The following is an 18,442-nucleotide window of genomic DNA, read 5'->3' on the forward strand; positions in this document are numbered from 1 at the left end:
CTTTGGAAGGATTTTGAGAGTTGTATCTGTGAACGGTGCTAGCATACCTCAAAACCATGTTAGAGCTTCTCTGGAGGGGCTGGAGCAATAGCACAGCGGGTAGGGCGTTTGCCTTGCATACGGCCGATCCGGGTTCGATTCCCAGCATCCCATAGGGTCCCCTGAGCACCGCCAGGGGTAATTCCTGAGCGCAGAGCCAGGAATCACCCCCGTGCATCGCCGGGTGTGACCCAAAAAACAAAAATAAATAAATAAATAAATAAATAAAAGTAGAGCTTCTCTGGAATAGTTTTCAGAGCATCCACCCGAATTCTTAAGAGCATCTCAAACAACAGCGGGGCTTTCAAGTTAGAGGCTCAATGGAATATTTGAAGCGGGAGTCATCTGGGGCCACATTGATGACTCAGGTGAGAGGCGAAACTCAACACAGTCATTGTTCATCTCGAAGCCACAGTCAGAGAAATACACTGATTTCCACAGAGGCCTTGCTTGCAAAGCAGGACAGCGGGCATTTCAGAAGCATTCTGAGGGGCCTGAAGTAAGGAGAAAGTGAATCCTGCAATCATTTGGGCATAGGTTTAAATTAAGTTATCTCAGTAAGTCATCATATACCTCTTGAGCTCTTTGTTTCCACTCTCTCTGCGTCTGTCGCAATAAAGGGAAATTGGAAACTGTGAGTAGGTGAGCATCCGCCTAGGAGTTTGGTCCTTGAGGTCAATCTCTTATCGTAATTAAAATTTTCCCCATTGTTTTGACAATAGGCCTATTTATAAGCTTAGGTTGAGTTTTCCTGGTAGACTATTTTTAAAGTCAGAAAATCCACGTGCCTTGTGCCCTCAACTATGTACTGTGAGCAAGTGGAAACCGTGTCTGGGCGGGAGGAACAAGCGCTCCTCTGAGCCTATCTGAAAGGAGTATTATTTCGCGTAGCAAAGAGTAACAACAAGAGTATTCTTTTGGAAATGACAAGCCCCAGGAGACAGTCTCCCCAGGAATCACTATTATCTACTCTGCTTCTCACTGTGGCATTCGTGATGTCATCACACTGGGATCTATCCCCACCAGAGTGTTGCTGCTTTCGGAAACACAGTGAAGACAGCAGAGTCTAGAGCAAGGCATCTACTGGATGGAGGAAAGTGAGACCCACTTCAGGAGAACAGCAACTAAAGTCATAGTCCAGGTTCAAGGTAAGGTCACAAAAGCTGATCTGGGCCAAGAGGCAAAAACCATGTTTCACCTGGGGAAGCTGAAAATTATGAAGCAGAAGAAAGACTACTGATTAATTATAGAAATGATAAGATTTAAGACACAAAGGAAAAGTTCAGCGCAAGAATATTTTTAAAACTACCTGTAAAACATTTATAAAAGCTGATCCTAGATTATCTTGGGAAAACCTTCGGGAAAGTTCACAATGTTTTGATATATGAAGTCCGATTTTATTAAGCATATGGGTAAGTTTGAAATTATTCTGAATATTAAAATTAATTTGAAAATAATTAAAATCCAGGAAAACCTCACGTGTGTGCCCTCGTCCCGGGCAATGTTAATATGTGTAAAAACTGCGAGGGGAAATTTACAGTGAGCAGGTGTGTGAAATAATTGGGGGAAAAAAGTTCAGACACTAATTAGCAAGAATTATTAATATCCTGGTTGGATCACTTTCTCTCATTGACATATTTCTAAGCCTATGTATAGAGAAAATAAATTCTGCATTATGGAGACACGTGGAGAGTAAAATCTTACTTATTCATCATATTGTGGACTTTCATCACCAATCACGTGATAAGACCTGGACGGAGGAGAAGGTCTGAGGCGTAAGAAAATTATGATTCCAAATATTTTTGAAAGTTGATTCAATAAGTCTAGCGAAGAGTGTTGAAATGATCTGGTCCCACATCCAGCAAAAATAAGGAATCGTGCACTGAAGGCATATCTCTGGTGAAAGTTAGGAGGAAAATAATGATGGTGCCAAAAATAAGACCCCAAGTCCTATACTCAAGGAACTTTTAGTGTGGAGGGAAACCAGAGCAAAGAATCATAAAGTTAGAAAACACCGTGACCAGGGTTATGGAAGGGACACATGGAGGGTGTGCCAAGGATGGAGGGATTCTAGAAGGGATAGTGGAATTCAAGAGATGGAAGGATGTGAAAAGCTTGAGCATTAAACAGTGAAACAAACAAACAAACAAACCATGACTTGTGCTGGAGCTGTCTGAAGTTGTGCTCTAACATAATAAGTCCTGAGAGAAAGATGCGTTTCGGAAACAGGCTCTGAAGGGAGACTGGAAATCTTCTGAAGGAGAGCCTTTAGGGATGCTTTAAGAGCCTTAAAGAGGAGAGAGAGAGAGAGAGAGAGAGAGAGAGAGAGAGAGAGAGAGAGAGAGAGAGAGAGAGAGCAAAAGGGAATGCCCTGACACAGAGGCAGGGGGGGATGGAGGGGATGGGGGGGTGGGAGGGATGCTGGGATCCGTGGTGGTGGGAAATGGGCACTGGTGGAGGGATGGGTACTCGGTCATTGTATAACTGAAACCCAAGCACAGAAATTTGTACGTCTATAACTGTACCTCGTGATGTTTCACAAATAAATAAATAAATAAATAAAGAGGGTTTCCTGAAACTCCAATGCTCTTTGCCAAGGTTGTGATTTGAGGGACATGAAGAAATCGTTACCTAAAACTGGAGGAAAATGGTTTTTGTTATTAGCAGAAAGTTTAGCAACAACTTCACCTGCAATTTCACCTGAAATGACAAGGTAAGGAGTCTCTCTCTCTCTCTCTCTCTCTCTCTCTCTCTCTCTCTCTCTCTCTCTCTCTCTCCCTCTCCCCTTTTGGGCATTCTGGTTTGCAATACAGATACTGAAAGGTTATCATGTATATCCCTTTATCTACTTTTTAAAACTCAGTTCTTGTCCAGAGTGATCATTTGCAACTATTATTATCATAGTCCCTTCTCTATCTCACCTACCTTCCACCCCCCACACACACTTGTGATAGATTCCAACCATTGACCAGTCCTCTTAGCCTCTGTTTTCCCTGGCCTTGGATATTAGTCTTCTATACATTTTTTTTATCCCACAAATAAATGCAGTCATTTTATATTGTCCCTTTTCTTCTGACTCATTTCACTCAGCATGATACTCTCCATATCCACCCATTTAGAGGCAAATTTCACAACTTTATTTTCTTAACAGTTGCGTAGTATTCCATTGTATAGATGTGCCATAGTTTCTTTATCCATTCATCTGTTTGTGGGCACTTGGGTTGTTTCCAGATTCTGGCTATTGTGAATAGTGCTGCAGTGAACATAGGAATGCAGATGGTGTTTCTGCTGTGTGTTTTTGGGTCCAGGGTGTATTTATTCCCAGAAGTAGTATTGCTGGGTCAAATGGGTAGGCAGATAAATTTATACACAGAACAGGACTCATGAACCAGGAAGAGTCGAGGTAAAACAAAGACCCAGACGGTGCATCCAAAGCTCATGGTCAATCATCTCTGGGTAGGGAACAAGTTGAGTCCTGAGGAGTGCCCAATCTCTGCCCGGCTGAGTTTCCTAACAGCTATGGACCAGTGTCTCTTGAACGTGGTTCCTTCTTCTTCATCTTGAATTGGAACATTCTGGTGATTGTCATATTTCTGTGCAAGTTTGGATCACACTCAAGAAGACTCTTCCATATGTTGACCTGATTGAGAAGACAAGACTCTTGTTTTGTTTCGATCTGTTTGTTATGTTTTGTTGGGTCACACCTGGCTATGCTCAGGGCTTACTCCTGTACTCAGGGATAGAACCAGGATCAGTCGCATGCAAAGAAGCCCAGAATCTTTGCAGTGAACTGGTGTTGGAATAGGATGAGAGTTTGGGGGATATTCGGAATGGATAAAGGAGTCTTGCTCGTGAAAGGAATATGTGTTCTAGGGAAGCCATCGGAAAGCCAATGGTCACTAACTACCCCGCCCCCTCTGGCCAATGGTTACTGACTGCCCCTCCCCCTCTCGTCTCCAATAACTCTCACTTCTCATCATTCTTGCCTTACAACATGTTTTTCAACCAGAATAGAAGTTGGAAGAAAATAGGGTGCAACTGTTACTGGTAGCAGGTTCATCCAAGAGATAGATTTCTGTCATTGGAGCTGCCCAAGAGGCTCACCAGGTAGAGCAGTAAGGCCTTCTGTCAACATCAGCATCGATTCACCTGGCACCTGGGAGACGGTTCCTCCACCCACAGTCATGGCCTGTCCTGGGACCAGTTATCTTCGGTGGAGAAAACAACATTCTTTAACCTTTCTCCACTGTGGACAGGCACCTTCCTGAGTCCCAGTCCACAGACCAACAGTGGTAACCAAGGTGGCAGACAAGCAGTATTCAACATGCCCACACCTGCAGGTCAGCACTGGTCTCTGGGCCGGTGGTCGAAGACCCCCAGTCTAGATCAACAATATCACAGGGGCTTCTAGTTTGTAATTAGTCCTTGAATATTCACAAACGGCGGTAGGGCGTTTGCCTTACAAGCGGCCAACATGGCCGACCCGAGTTCGATTCCTCCGCCCCTCTCGGAGAGCCCGGCAAGCTACCGAGAGTATTCGATATGCCAGACACAGTAACAACAAAGTCTCCAATGGAGACGTTACTGGGCCCGCTCGAGCAAATCGACGATCAACGGGAGGGCCTTTACCTTACCTTTACCTTATTCACAAACACATTCAGCGGCATATTCAAAGATCTCTATCAGTGGGTCCTATTTGGTCACAGATTATTGATTTTAGATGAACCTGCCAAGGCCTGAAAATATTTTCTCTGTGTGGGGGAGGAGAGAGATGGAGGAATGAGGCTGAAAAATAAGGTCAATTGCTTTGGCCTTTCTAAGACATGATGCTGTGATACAAGTTGGTTTGTGTTTTAAAAATTACATAATCACCAACACGGAGGACTGGAGAGAAAGAGTTTGGCGTCACGGAATCTAGCAATAGGCAGGATCTGGTGTCTAACAGCGAGGCCTCCTCCACTCAGAATTGGGGATGAGGGATGGAGAGATCGGACTCAGAGTTGGCTTTCGAAGGGCGTTTTCTCGTTCTCAGTGCAACTCTCACAGAAAGTTTCAGGATCGAAGTTGTCAAAGGAACATGAGCTCGAAAGGAGGTGTGAGCCCCCTGGAGTCCCCGCCAAGAATGTTCCCTGCTGTGCTCTATCCACTCCAGGGACGGGCTTCATTAGTCGGGAAGGAGGGACAGAAAACAGTCGTAGTTACGAGTCCCCCGATGATTCATCCGCATTATCCATCTTGAGACGGTGGACGGGATGCAGAAGGGAGCAGCGGGGGCCCAGAGAGCCCTGCTGGGCTTTATGAGAGGAGAATTCTGGAACCGCACAAGTCTCCCTGGGAGACGGGCGAGGCCATTCCTGCTAATCCCCCAAGAGCTAAGTGCAGGGCTCAGGGCAGAAGTTGTAAAAGCTTTGGGGCGGGGAAGAGTTGTGTGAGATCCAACGGCCAAGCAGTATGATTGGGATTTGGTCTGCGATTCACTATAAAATTCTCTGGCACCGAAATTAACACTGGAAGGACATTAGTCTAATCAAGAAGTCTGATTTTTTTTACCATCTCTTCAGCCCTTACATCTACTCAACACCAGGAGAGTTTGAAATTAACACCATAAATGCGAGAAAATGATTTTCTTTAAAAAAAAAAAAAAGCTGGTGAAATGTGCAGGGTTTCAAGCGTGTGCCTTGGCTTCAAATGTCGTGCAAATGTTTCAACTCTTCAATGAACATTAGAGTAGAATATAGGAAGGAGAAAGAGGGGGTGGAGGATGAAACGATATGAATCCCAGCAAGATCAGGCACCTACACCCTGAATGAGGTCGCAGATCTTAGATCCCGCTGGTCCTAGGTCCAGCCATGTACAGGGGCACCGAGCTTCGCGCCAACTGGACAATTATCTGGGTCCTGAGCTCAGAAGATTATTACAGCTGCACTTATCACTTCACGTGGATTCAGAGTGATGTTACTGCACCAGGAGCTGAAAAGCGCCAGCCCAGATGTGATGATCACAGCTCTTCCCCTGGGAGGGTGGCAGAACCAGCCGGAACTAGCTGGAACTAGCTGGAACTAGCCAGAACTAGTTGGAACTAGTTGGAACTAGCCAGAACTAGCCGAAACTACTCGGATCTAGCCAGAACTAGCCGGAACTAGTTGAAACTAGTCCAAACTAGCCAGAACTAGTTGGAACTAGCTGGAACTAGCCAGAATCAGCCTGAATCTGCTCTCCCTCCCCGCCTCCCCCCACACCACCACCACCACCACCACACAGGGCTCAGGCCATGAAGGAGGAGGCTGCCTTTGGCAGGGACTTTTCCTGCACAGCTGAGTGACTGCCTGCAGTTCAGTGCGAGAGTGACTCTAGGGGCATGAGGAGGCCCACCCAAGGCAGAGACAGCAGGGAGTTTCCCTGGGTGGAGGGTCCTGCGGCAGAGGTTACTCTCTGGGCCGAGTCCACACTAAGTGAGAGGGTCGAGAAGGTCATCACAAAAGCGCTGTGTAGAAGGACAGTAGAAACAAGGGCCAGGACGAGTGGAACACGGTCGGAAGCCTGCCTCAAGGGCTGGGGAGGGGGCAGCTGGGATGGAGAAGGGAGCACTAAGTCAGTGATGGTCGGAGGGATCGCTCGGGAGGGGAGATGTGTGCTGGAAGTGGGCAAAGGACCAAACACGATGGCCTCTCAGTATCTATACTGCAAACTATAATTCCCAAAGTGGGGGGAGACAGAGAGAGAGAGAGAGAGAGAGAGAGAGAGAGAGAGAGAGAGAGACGGCGGATATTGGTGGTGGGAAATGTACGCTGGTGGAGGGATGGGTGTTGGAACAGTGTATGACTGAAACTTGATCAGCTTTGTAACTGCATCTCAGGGTGATTCAATAAAAGAAAAAAATATCCCAAAATAAATAAATAAATAGAAGCACCATGTCACAGACTCCATTCTTGATTCAGTGATTTAGACCGTGGGCCAAAGGACCAAGAAGCTCCGTGTTTATTTATCTGCATGGCGCACATCCACAGCAAGTATACAGCTTGTGAAGGCGGCGAAATACAGCTGAACGAGAGGGTTCCGAAAGGGACACGTGAGCTCCCCCATCTCCGTCAGAGCAGCCGGCTCTGTCTCCTCAGCCACGGGGCTGGGGGCCTCCCTCTGCCGTCACACAGAGCACAGGGGTGGGGGAGGGGTGGACTCCTGCTTTGTCTTCATGGAAGGAACTACCGTGCAGAGCACAGCAGGGCCCCAGGGACACATCGACACATCGCTGGACACAGCCTCTACCCCCAGGGGCGGTCATCAGGCCGGGCCCCTCAGGCTAACCCCATCCCTCCGTTCTGATGGAAAGCCACGTGGGCAAAGGGAAACCAGAGCATCCTTCTCAGGAAGGCTGGAGGACAGCGGCTTGGGGAGGAGTGGTGCTGATGTGAGGAAGAGAAAGGATAAGAACGAAAAGTCACAGAGACAGAGCAAGAGTGAGGGAGAGTCGGGGTGACCGGGCCGGGAGCCTTGGCAGGGATGGTTCTGAGGAGAAGTCCGGGGCACGGGGCGTCTGGCGGAGCCCAGGGACCCCGTCTCTGTCTCTCCACCTTTACGGATGGATTTTCCAAAAAGAAGCTGCATCCCCAGGCGTGGGGCTCCCAGCCGCACCGGCCTGTGCGGACCCCACACCCTCAGGCCCAGGACCCAGAGGTGCAAAGAGGAAATGAAATTTTCAAAAACCAGACTCTGGGCCCGCTCATAATTGCGTTTTTCTTCTTCTTCTTTTTTTTAATCCACATTTCTGATTCTAAAACAAGACATAACTTGGCTTGCGTCCCTCCCCTAAAGTGGGTGAAAATGCCAGTAATTCCCCACATCTTCCAGAATGTTCTCTCAGCAGAGCCCATGACAGCAGGGCCAGCACGCTACTTAGAGCTTTAGGGGAAGAAAGCCAAATAATCTTCCAGTCAGACAAAAAAAAAAAGCTCTGACAGAAGCCAAGGGCTCTCGGTAGACAGGCAAGTGGCCCGACCCCACCTGGAAATCTTCTCCCCAGTGAATTCCCGAGATGGGGCCGTTCATTCGTAGGAAGTTTTAGGCCTTCCACGGGGGTGTGAACCCTTTGCTCCCCAGTTTCTCCATCGATGGCCGCTGGTTCTTGGCTGAGTGTGGGGACCTGACCGAAGGCAGCCAGGGATGCTTGTTCCCGGGTGCAGTTGGTGACGTTGATTTCTCCCCAGGCAGCGGGGACAGGCCGACTCAGAGCCCAGCTCCCTCTGTGTCTGCAGAACCAGCGCTGGCCGATGGGTGAGCAACGCCATCACGGCCATTAAGAGGGTGGAGGAGAAATCCAGGCCCTCGCATCCCGGAGACGGCTCGGAAAAATTGATCGCCCTGGCCCCCGTCCAGTCAGACTCAGCTTCCACCGTCCAGCCCCACATCTGGTTTGGTTCCCGGCTCTGCAGAAGCCCCCCCTCCCTTCCCACCAGAGGGGCCATCGACCAAACTGGGGGGCTCGGGCTGCCTCTGGCAAGCAGGGGCGTGGATGGGAGGGGACAGCAGGAGCCAGAGACGGTCGTCGGCAAGCCCGTCCCAACCAACTCTGCCCGGCAGACCCTCCTCAATGCACGCATCAAGGGTGCCCGCTGCCCGAGGTCAACCTCCCGTCCAAACGTGGACGTGAGCTGCCAGTTCAAAGGGGACCCGTCTTCAAAGAGGAGTCTCCTTCCTGAAAAAATAATCCTGCTTCAACAAGAAACACACACACACACACACACACACACACACACACACACACACACACACACATGCCCTCAGGAGCCAGGGCAGCACTGGGTCCACTGGGCCAAGGCGCTGTGATCTGGGCCAGCAGGGACGGGGCCCGGGGAAGGTGGACCTGCCCGGGGGGGACAGAAAAACATCAGGTCATGATCCCTGTTCAGGTGTGTCGGAGAATTCACGCCACGGGGCGGAAAACGCCAAGGCGGCATCTCGCTTACCCTTTGAGTGGACGCCAGCTCCCTGAGGTCTGAGAATTAATGCACTGCGTTCTTCCAGACCCCATGAATCCCAACAGCTAAAGATAGAGCCGTAACATAACACCGCAGTCACCGGGCATGCGTGTGTGTGTGTGTGTGTGTGTGTGTGTGTGTGTGTGTTCTTAAAAGAAACAAAATCGAACACTTTCAGCCGAGTCCTATACCAGGAATGGGCGTGCCCAGCCCTGGGCAAAGACAGCGGCCAAAGCGAGAAAGAAAAGGCCTCCGAAGGTCCGAGCAGAGGTCAAGCCGAGTCCTCTTTCTAGTGCTCTTTCTAGTTCGCCTGAGCACCAAATTGGGCAGTTGGCATTTTTGCTTCTTGAGGCCTCCTGCTCGCTGACCCCACGGCAGAGGGGGACTCTATACCGAGTCGTGGGCACGCTCGGGGGGCACAGGATGTGGGCCTGAGCAAAGAAGTGAGGCCGGACCAGGCACACGAAGCCGTCGCCATCCCACTGACATCGTGGTGTGCGTTTCGCTTCCTCGCTGGGGCAACAACCGGGAACTCGGGGTGGGCAGGCCCACTGGCGTCTAAAAATCAGACTTTCTTGTCTGACCTCAAGCCTGCGGTCGCCCCCCAAGTAGAGGTGGAAAATGTAAACAGAGAGTAGGGAGCCGAGGGGGTACAGGGAAGGGTGGGTGGGAGCCGGGGGGCTCGCCCCTCCATCTTCCACAACAAATGAGGGGTCGGTTCCCTCCGGAGGGGGCCCCGGGGAACCTTCCCTTATTAGCGGGGGAAGCCCCAGACCCGTCACTGTCACCCCAAGTGAGTAGGGGGGCCCAGAGCACCTCTGGTTTCTGGATGTTCCTCCTCCTGGCAGTTGAGCTGAGGGGGGTCTGATGGGGAGTGGGGGAGGACATGGCCCCTCATGAATGTCTGTGCTCAGCCCGGAACTGGGGGACTCCCCCCCCCCCAAGTCCGCAGGGAGCTGCTGTCTGCTTCTGGGCAGGGAGAGGCATGTGGTGAGCGTTTGCTCCCGGTTGACACTTGAAGGATGAAGCCCACCCAGGTACCCCCTTCCAGTTCCTCAAAAATGGGGGCCCACTCACGGCCCTCATCAGAACAGGGCAGCGCTGGGGAAAGCGCCTGCCAGCCTGAAGGGGAGGCAGGAAAGGTCTCTGGTCTCGAAAACAAGAACCAGCAAATCCAACCCAAGCTGTGTTCCAGAAAGGGCGACGCCCGCCCCTCACACCCGCCGGGGTCCGGGCAGCGGGGACCTCAGGACCTGCAGGAATTCTTAGACCTTCCGCCCCTGAAGGATGAGAAACTGTTTTCCCAACACAACTTCCAGACTCTCAACACGCAACTAAAATCTCCCGTACGGAGGACGGCTCCAGGGCCGAGAGCCTCAAACTACACTAAAATGACAAAAAACTCCACACGGCAGGGAAAGTGCTCCACCACGCCGACCACGGGGCAGAGAGGTGAGAAAGGGGCGCCAAGCAGGACGCTGCCCACCCCAGGGTGGCAGGACAGGGCACCCCCGGCGTGCGGCTGAGTCACCCCAAGTTCAAGAGGCGACTCCCTGACTCCGGTCACCCATCACCCGAGGGTCAAGGCAGCTGAGTTGCTGATTTTTCCAAAAAAAAAAAAATCTTCTCCAAACAGCAGTTTTCCTGCAAAGCAAACAAAAAAACAGGACTCTGGTTAATTCAGCGGGGCTTTGAAAACGGTAATTAGCGGGGCCGGGGGACCCCAGGGGCAACCACAAATGGCTTCGGAGAATGTGCGTGTGTGAGGACGCGAGAGGGAGACAGTCCTTCCTTGATGGGTCCCGCTGAGGACCAGAGCTGGGTGGTTTGGGGTTTGGGGTGTTTTTATGCCTTTTTCTTGCCTTTTTTTTTTTTTTTAAGTCTATGCAAGCTATTTTTGGCCTCGTGGCAGCCTTGCAGGACAAGGCCGGTCTTTGTTAACCGTGAGGCCCAGCAGGCCCAGCGCCCTAAGCCCTGTCAGCTGGGGCGGCATCAAAGGAGCTGCAGGGGCCCGTGGGAATCTCCCCATTTGCTTCTCCGCCACCTCACGGGGGCCCCACACCCACCCACCCCCGCCCCTCTGGCGGCCTTGGCCTCCGGAGCTTCTGGGAGGCGGTCACCCCCCTCCGCCGGGCTGGCCAGGGAGGCCAGCAGGCCGCCAGGTGGAGGCTTTATAGCCTCTCCTCCACACACCCCCTCCCCAAAAGAAACCTCGAACAAATTGCCGGAGATTTATTTCCTGCACTGAGAGGTCGCCTTCAGCCTGCGTCCGCGGGCCGGTTCCTTTTCCACAGGAATCACTTCCAACCGCTGGATTTTAAAAATCAATATTATCTCAAAGTTGGTTTTCCTCAGGAGAGAGTGTGCCCTCGAGCCCTGCCCTACCCCGGCAGGAAATCGTACGATGAGGAACGATCAGGGAGCATGTGTGCATGTGTGTGCGTGTGTGTGCGCGCATGTATGTATATGTGCGTGTGTGTACGTGTGTGCATGCTCGTATGTGTGTGCATACGTGTATACATGTGCGTGAACATGTGTGTGCGTGTGTGTATGTGCGTGTGTGCGCATACATATGTGTGCATGTGTGAACGTGTGTGCACATGTGTGTGCGTGCATGTGTACATGTGTGTGGATGTGTGTGGACATGTGTGCGTGTGTGTGCGCGCGCCTGTGCGTCCGTGCGTGCGTGTGCATGTGCGTGTGTGCGTGTGCGTGTGTGTACAGTGTGTGCATGTGGTTGTGCATGTTTGTGTGTGTGTGCATGTGGTTGTGCGTGTTTGTGTGTGTGTGTGTGTTGTCTTAACATTCTTCTCAATTAGGGAGGCAGCGCCCAGAGTTGCAGTCTGCAGTGAACGTTATCATTTGGGCAGGGGGGATGAGAGACTTTGAGAGTCACATGAGAGGTGCCCTCCGTCTCCCCCAGGACCGTGCTGAGACGGCAGCTCCCAGGGCACCAGGGCAGCTCACCCTGGTCATGTCCAGGGTCCAGAGCCACCCAGGGCCATGTAAAGAGGCGTCTAGTGTCACTGGGCCCCACTCCCAGGCCCCCACCTCTGCACCCCCACCTGGCCCTCCACTGAGCACTGACCCCCTCAAGTTGGATCCAAATCCCAACCAGGGGGCTGGGGAGAGAGGACAGAAGGCAGGGCACTCGCCTGGCACACAGCCGCCCTGGGTTCCCTCCCTGGCTCCCCACACGGGACCCTGTGACCACCAGGAGTGACCCCTGGAGTGACTCCCACCAGGAGTGACCCCTGAGCACAGAGCCAGCGATAAGCCCCGAGCACTGCCAGGTGTGGCCTAAGAGAACCAAACCAAACCCCCAACACGGCTTCCAAGGTTTCCTGCCATCTCTGCCACCGCTGCCCCCTCATTCCCACCCCAGGGTCTGGCGACACCCCCCACCCCGCCCCCCAAGGATCAGCGAATTCCCACCAGGTGGCCAGAGTGGCCCCAGTGTGGAGGGCGGGGAGTGGTTTGTGGTTACGGATCAGGAAACTGCCTCTGGGGAGCGGACTCGTGGGGGAGCGGAGGGGAGGGACCCCTGCCCGCACAGAGGCCCCCGACTCAGGCCACAGCTCACCCTGCCCTGAGCGTTACTGCCCTTGCTATTCCGACGATCAATATGTTCTTTGTAAGCAGAGACCATTTACTTAAAAGTCTCGTCCACTTCCCAGAAAATTCTAGAGAAGTGCTAGATGCCTAAGTGAGCTGTCCCTCCACCCACGGCCCGACGAGTCCCCGACTCTTGATTTTATGTTTTGGAGGCCATGGGGGGGGGGGGGGAGTCCCAAGAATGCCGAGAGGACCCCAGGGGCCGTTCCTGGTGACGCTTGGCCTGCCCAACTCGGGGCTCATGGCTAAGGCTATGGTGGGGACACCCAGGGATGCCCAGAGGTGTTGGGGGCACCAGGGCTACAGCCATGCTGCTCGGGAGAGGACGTGGGGCGAGGGGTCTCACGGGGATTGGCGCGCTTTGTTGGGCAGCGGAAAGGAGCCTGTGCTGGTCCCTGGCCCCCGTCTGGGAGTTTCTAAGTAAGATCCACTGATCTCGTGGATCTTGTGTCGGCCTCAGCTCCCGCCGCAGTTTCAAGGGATCCCATGAGCCCAGCGGCTCCCAGGAAAGACCCCCGGGGACAAGAGGGAGGGGAGGGCAGAGACCACAACCCCCGACTTGGGGAAGAGCACTCAGGGCACAGGCACAGCCACGGCAGGACGCACTCCCCTGAGCGGACTGGACACCACCAGCCCGGGCTCCGTCTCCCCTTGGGGGCCCAACCAGACTCACGACACGCGCCCCCACCCCTGCACAGAACAGGAAACTGAGGCCGCTGTGCTAGGAGGGCTGAGAGCCCAGGGGTGAGTCCAGCAAGGACAGCCGGACACCTGGGCTGGGGGTCGCACTGTCCTGTCCAGCTCCCACTGTCCACAGAGAATGCACAGTGCACCTCCCTTCCCTCCCTCTCTCTTCCTCTCTCTCTCCCTCTTCCTCTCTCTCCCTCTCTTTCTCCCTCTCCCTCTTTCTCTCTCCCTCTTTCTCTCTCTCTCTCTCGCTCTCTCTTCCTCTCTCTCCCTCCATCTCTCTTCTTCTCTCTCCCTCTCTCCCTCTCTTTCCCTCTTCCTCTCTCTCCCTCTCTTTCTCCCTCTCTCCCTCTTTCTCTCTCCCTCTCTCTCTTCTTCTCTCTCCCTCCATCTCTCTTCCTCTCTCTCCCTCTCTCCCTCTCTCTGCCCCACTCTCTTCCTCTCTCCCTCTCTCTCCCTCCATTTCTCTTCCTCTCCCTCTCTCTCCCCTTCTCTCCCTCCCTCTATCCTTCCCCCTCTCTCTTTCTCTCCCTCTCTCTCCCTTTTTCTCTCTTTGTCTCTCTCCCTCCCTCCCTCCTCCCTCTCTCCCTCTATCTCTTTCTCTCTCTCTCTCCCTCTCTCTCTCCCTCTGTCTCATTCCCTCTCTCTCTCCCTCCCCTCCCCTCACACACACACACACCCGGGGCAGAGATCCGAGACCCACCTGTCCAGTGCCTTCTGCAGACTATTTGTCGGTGGGGTCCCGGGCCCCCGCGGGACGTTGCTGCTTCTACGAAAGGAGGAGACAGTTGGAGGTGAGGACTCCTCTCCCCAGCCCTGCCCATGCGAAGGTTCTTATGCAGAAGCTCTTGGTGTCCAAGGGCTCATGTTCTTTACTGACCCCTCCCTCCACAGACCAGCTGGAGGACACCCCGTTTCCCCCCTGAGACGCCGTCAGCCCTCCCGTCCACTCTGGGTCAGGGTGAAGAGCTCTGCCCCGGGCCATCCCTTGCGTCTAAGCCTCTTGGACAAACGTCTGCCTCAGCTCCTGAGTTTACCCAGACAGGACTGGAAGAGCACGACACGGGCCCGACCCAGAATCGGCATCTTCCAAATGTGCCAGAGAAGAGGGATGATGGGGGTGTGGGAGGGTCTGAGAGGACAGAGAGGGCGCCTCCAAGGTGGGCAGGGATTTCTAATAGGCCTCAGGGGGTTGGAGTGATAGCACCGTGGAGAGGGCATTTGCCTTGCACACAACCAACCTGGGTTCGATCCCCGGCATCCCATATGGTCCCTCGAGTACCGCCAGGAATTCCTGAGTGCATGAGCCAGGAGGAACCCCTGAGCATCGCCGGGTGTGACCCAAAAAGCCAACACACACACACACACACACACACGCCTCAGACTCAGCAATCAAGAGACTCAGGACCCTAAGTTTGGTTGGGCCAGGGGTGGGGATGGACAGTGGACAGTGGACCATGAAGGTCACTGGAGCCCAGAGGCGTCTCTTGTTTCAACCAGAGAAACCCTGATTTCAGGGACTGTGTAGAGAGAGCTCGGACTCATTACCCAGTTACAGGACAGGAGGTGCAGGAGGTGCAAAGGCTTCTTCTGGGCTGCTCTGCTCAGCCCGTCTGGGCTCTGGATGGGAGGGAAGGCGGGAGGTTGGGGAGAGCAAAAAGACCCGAGAGACAGTGCAGGGGTTAAGGAGTTTGTCGTGCTTGCAGTCAACCCTGGTTCAATGCCCAGTACCCCAGATGGTCTCCAGCGCACTTCCAGGAGTTACGCCTGGGCACAGAGCCAGGAGTAGCCCCTGAGCCCTGCTGAAGCTGCCCCACAAACATGGCTGAGAGGCAGAGACCAGGATCGTGCAGAACTTTAGAGCTAATTTCTTTGGGCTTTGTTTTGTTTGGGGACCAGACCCAGCAGTGCTGGGGGTTTACTCCTGTCTCGGCTCTCGGGGGACATTCCTGGCGGGCTTGGGGGACTGGGTGGGGTGTCAGGGATCAAATCCAATCTGCCATAAGGGCCAGGAATGTTGACCCTCAGTCGGCAGCCTGCCTCATGGGCAGAGGGAGACGGAGACTGGGATGGAGAAGGGATCACCTAGTCAATGATGGTTGGATGGTTGGAGGGATCGCTCGGGAAGGGAGAGGTGTGCTGAAAGTCGATAAAGGAACAAACAGGATGGCCTCTCAGTATCTGTATTGCAAACCATAATGCCCCAAAGTAGAGAGAGAGTCTGGGGAATATTGTCTGCCATGGAGGCAGGGGGAGGGTTGAGAAACGGGGGGACATATGGGGACATTGGTGGACGGATGGGTGTTTGGTCATTGTTGATTGAAACTCAAACATAGAAGCTTTGTAACTGTGATCTCATGGTGAGTCAATTTCATTCATTCATTCATCATCCTGTTATTTGTCGATTGCCTCGAGCAGGCCCCAGTAACGTCTCCTTCATCCTAGCCCTGAGATTATATTCAAGGCTCTTTAGGAGAATGAGACCCATCATTGTTACTGGTATTTGGCATATTGGGTACGCCACGGGGAGTTTGCCAGACTCTGCCCTGTGGGCAGGCTACATTCAATAGCCTGCCAGTTTGTCAAAGTAGGAATGAGATAGTGAGATGTCATAAAAAGATGTCCTGATAAGATGTTGCGTGGCCGCATGGGAGCTGAATTTTATAGTCTCTGAGTCTTGGCCGTTGATGGGATTTCACGGCGTCAGGGGGCCAGGTGGTGGGTGTGACCCCCGCCTACTGGAACTTGGAGGATCTGGGTGGAGGATGCTCGACTCCAATCTGAGTAGGCTTGGAGATCTCGGCCCTGGAACCCACGTGGCTTTGTCCCTCTGCCGGTACCTTCATGTGTGCGGAGAGTGGTCTCAGCATGGTGAGTCAATTTAAAAATAAAAAATAAAATAAGATAATTTTTTAAAAAATTCAGTCTGCCACGTGCACGGCAAGCACCCTCCCTGCTGTGTTATCACTCCAGCCTAACAGGGCTAATTTCTGATTAGAAAATAAAATTCTCCTTGGGCCAGAGAGATAGTGCAGGGAACAGAGCACTCCCGGTGTGCGGGAGCCTGGATGCCGGCTCTGCCAGCCAGAGGTGTGACCCCGATCCATTCTTCTGCAATGTAAGCGATTCATTATAAAATTATAGGTGTCCACGGGTCCCAGCATCCCTCCCACCCCCCATTGCCCCCATCCCACCCACCCCCCATTCCCCCCATCCCACCCTGCCTCTGTGGCAGGGACCCATGGTGGTGGAAAATGGGCACTGGTGGAGGGATGGGTACTTGATCATTGTATAACTGAAACCCAAGCACAAAAATTTCTAAGTCTATAACTGTACCTCATGGTGTTTCATGAATAAAAAAAAAATTATAGGTGTGCTGGGTGGTAAAACTAAAATGAGCAAGTGCCTTTAAGCATGAAGCCAGAAGAGAGAGACATCAAAGTAGATTAAAAAGGCTTCTCACAAACTAGAATTTAAATAGTCAAGCAATTTAAGAGTGAAAGTTTCCAGGGAAAGTTCAGGTCGTGAAGCCCCCCTCAGAACTCAGGCACTTGATAAAATGAACCGGAGTCCCACAACGCCGTGAGAAGTTTCTCTCTGGGCCCCAGGGTGCAGCGCCCCTGCCCGGGGCTGAGGGCAGAGTCTGGGCTCTGCGGCCATCAGCGTGCAGTGGGGGAGGCCCTGAGTCCACTCCTGGCTGGACTCTGGACAAAGACTTAACTCCGGTCCTTCATGTCCACAGGAAGCAGAACTCCAGAGGATTAAATGAGTTAATTTTCGTAAAGCACCAGGGGTCTGGTGCTTGGCACAACACTATAATTATAACTTCCATGACAACTAACTAGATTTACACAAGGAAATATTTTTTTTTTGAATCCTCACCACTCCTGAAATATCCCTTCATACCTTGGATACCAGTCGTGACACAGAATAACAGAAAGGTGATTTTGTTGTTGCTACATAGCCTTAAAAATATTTTCAAACCATACGGTGTCATTAATTATCTGCTGTGGTTTCTATATTGTCCTGCCATGGCAATGTGGATTTGGCCACCAATCAAGTGGGGTAAAAATACTTGGGGTGGAAAATTGGCCCAAAATAAGTTGGTAACCCTAATAAGCAGTTTATGTAGTCTGGGCGAGGTACCGGCGAGGTAATAAGTCTATTTTTACTTGACATCGGTACCAATTATCAAGGAAAGGTATATTCAGACACAAATAAAAAGTTGGTGCTGCCACCGAATTTAGAAGTCAAGTTAATTTCAATAAAAACTGGATGTGGGAAATAATGAGTACTTGGGGCAGAGTACCGTATTCCAAGGCGGGTCAGTGGGTGAGAAGGCGCCATCCCCAAGCCCCGGGGGGTGGAGAGCGGGGGCCACATGGACACAGGCGCCAGGGAGCGGGTCGTCGAGGGGACGGCGGTGGGTAGGAGAGAGCCCTGCACGTGTGGAGTAAGGTGCTGTCACTCGTCTTATGAAGGATGCCCGGACCCAGAGGGACCGTCACGAAACACATTGGGCAGACCCTGCACTGCCCCACACACGAGTGCCCCCGTCACACCACACACGTCTCAGCACTGTGAGCTATTCCGCAGAAGACCAGGGTCTGAAGGCAGGAGGAGACCCAGAACCTCATTTTCTCTGACTTCTGATGGTGCAGGCACGGGGGCATCCGAGAAGGGAGAGGGGAGGCGGTGGTACCTGGGTGCGCAGTCTGCAGTGCAGCCTGGGGTCTGCCAGCCAAGGGTGCTTGAGGGCTTCACTGGCGCTGATTCTCCAGCTAAGGGGAAATACAGGGAGCAGTTAGGCAGGACCCACTCAAAGGGGGCTTGGCACTCTTGACAATAGCCAGAATCTGGAAAAAACCTGAGTGCCCGAGAACAGATGACTGGTTAAAGAAACTTTGGTACATCTATGCAATGGAGTACTATGTAGCTGTTAGAAAAGATGAAGTCATGAAATTTACATACAAGTGGTACTACATGGAAAGTACCATGCTAAGCAAAATGAGTCAGAAAGAGAGGGATGGACATAGAAAGATGGCATTCATCTGGGGGACATAAAGCAACAAAATGGGAGACTAACACCCAGGAGTGACCGAGATTAGTACCAGGAATTTTGCTCC

At 52.4% G+C, this 18,442-nt stretch overlaps 1 protein-coding gene across 1 annotated transcript in view; it reads right to left on the reverse strand.

The window, feature by feature from the left end:
* Positions 1 to 9,662: 9,662 nt before the first annotated feature.
* LOC130017084 (myosin light chain kinase family member 4-like) overlaps positions 9,663 to 18,442 on the reverse strand; it is a 31,299-nt gene continuing 22,519 nt past the window's right edge. Inside the window, exons 9-11 of the mRNA XM_056107773.1 lie at positions 18,019 to 18,097; positions 14,020 to 14,085; positions 9,663 to 10,658 (exon numbers count right to left, since the gene is read on the reverse strand). Of these exons, the coding sequence (XP_055963748.1) occupies positions 14,041 to 14,085; positions 18,019 to 18,097 (124 nt within the window). The 3' untranslated portion in view covers positions 9,663 to 10,658; positions 14,020 to 14,040. The remainder of the gene's footprint in view (positions 10,659 to 14,019; positions 14,086 to 18,018; positions 18,098 to 18,442) is intronic.

The sequence above is a fragment of the Sorex fumeus genome, unplaced genomic scaffold (genome assembly GCF_029834395.1).
Source record: "Sorex fumeus unplaced genomic scaffold, SorFum_2.1 ptg000175l, whole genome shotgun sequence".
NCBI classification, from domain to species: domain Eukaryota; kingdom Metazoa; phylum Chordata; class Mammalia; order Eulipotyphla; family Soricidae; genus Sorex; species Sorex fumeus.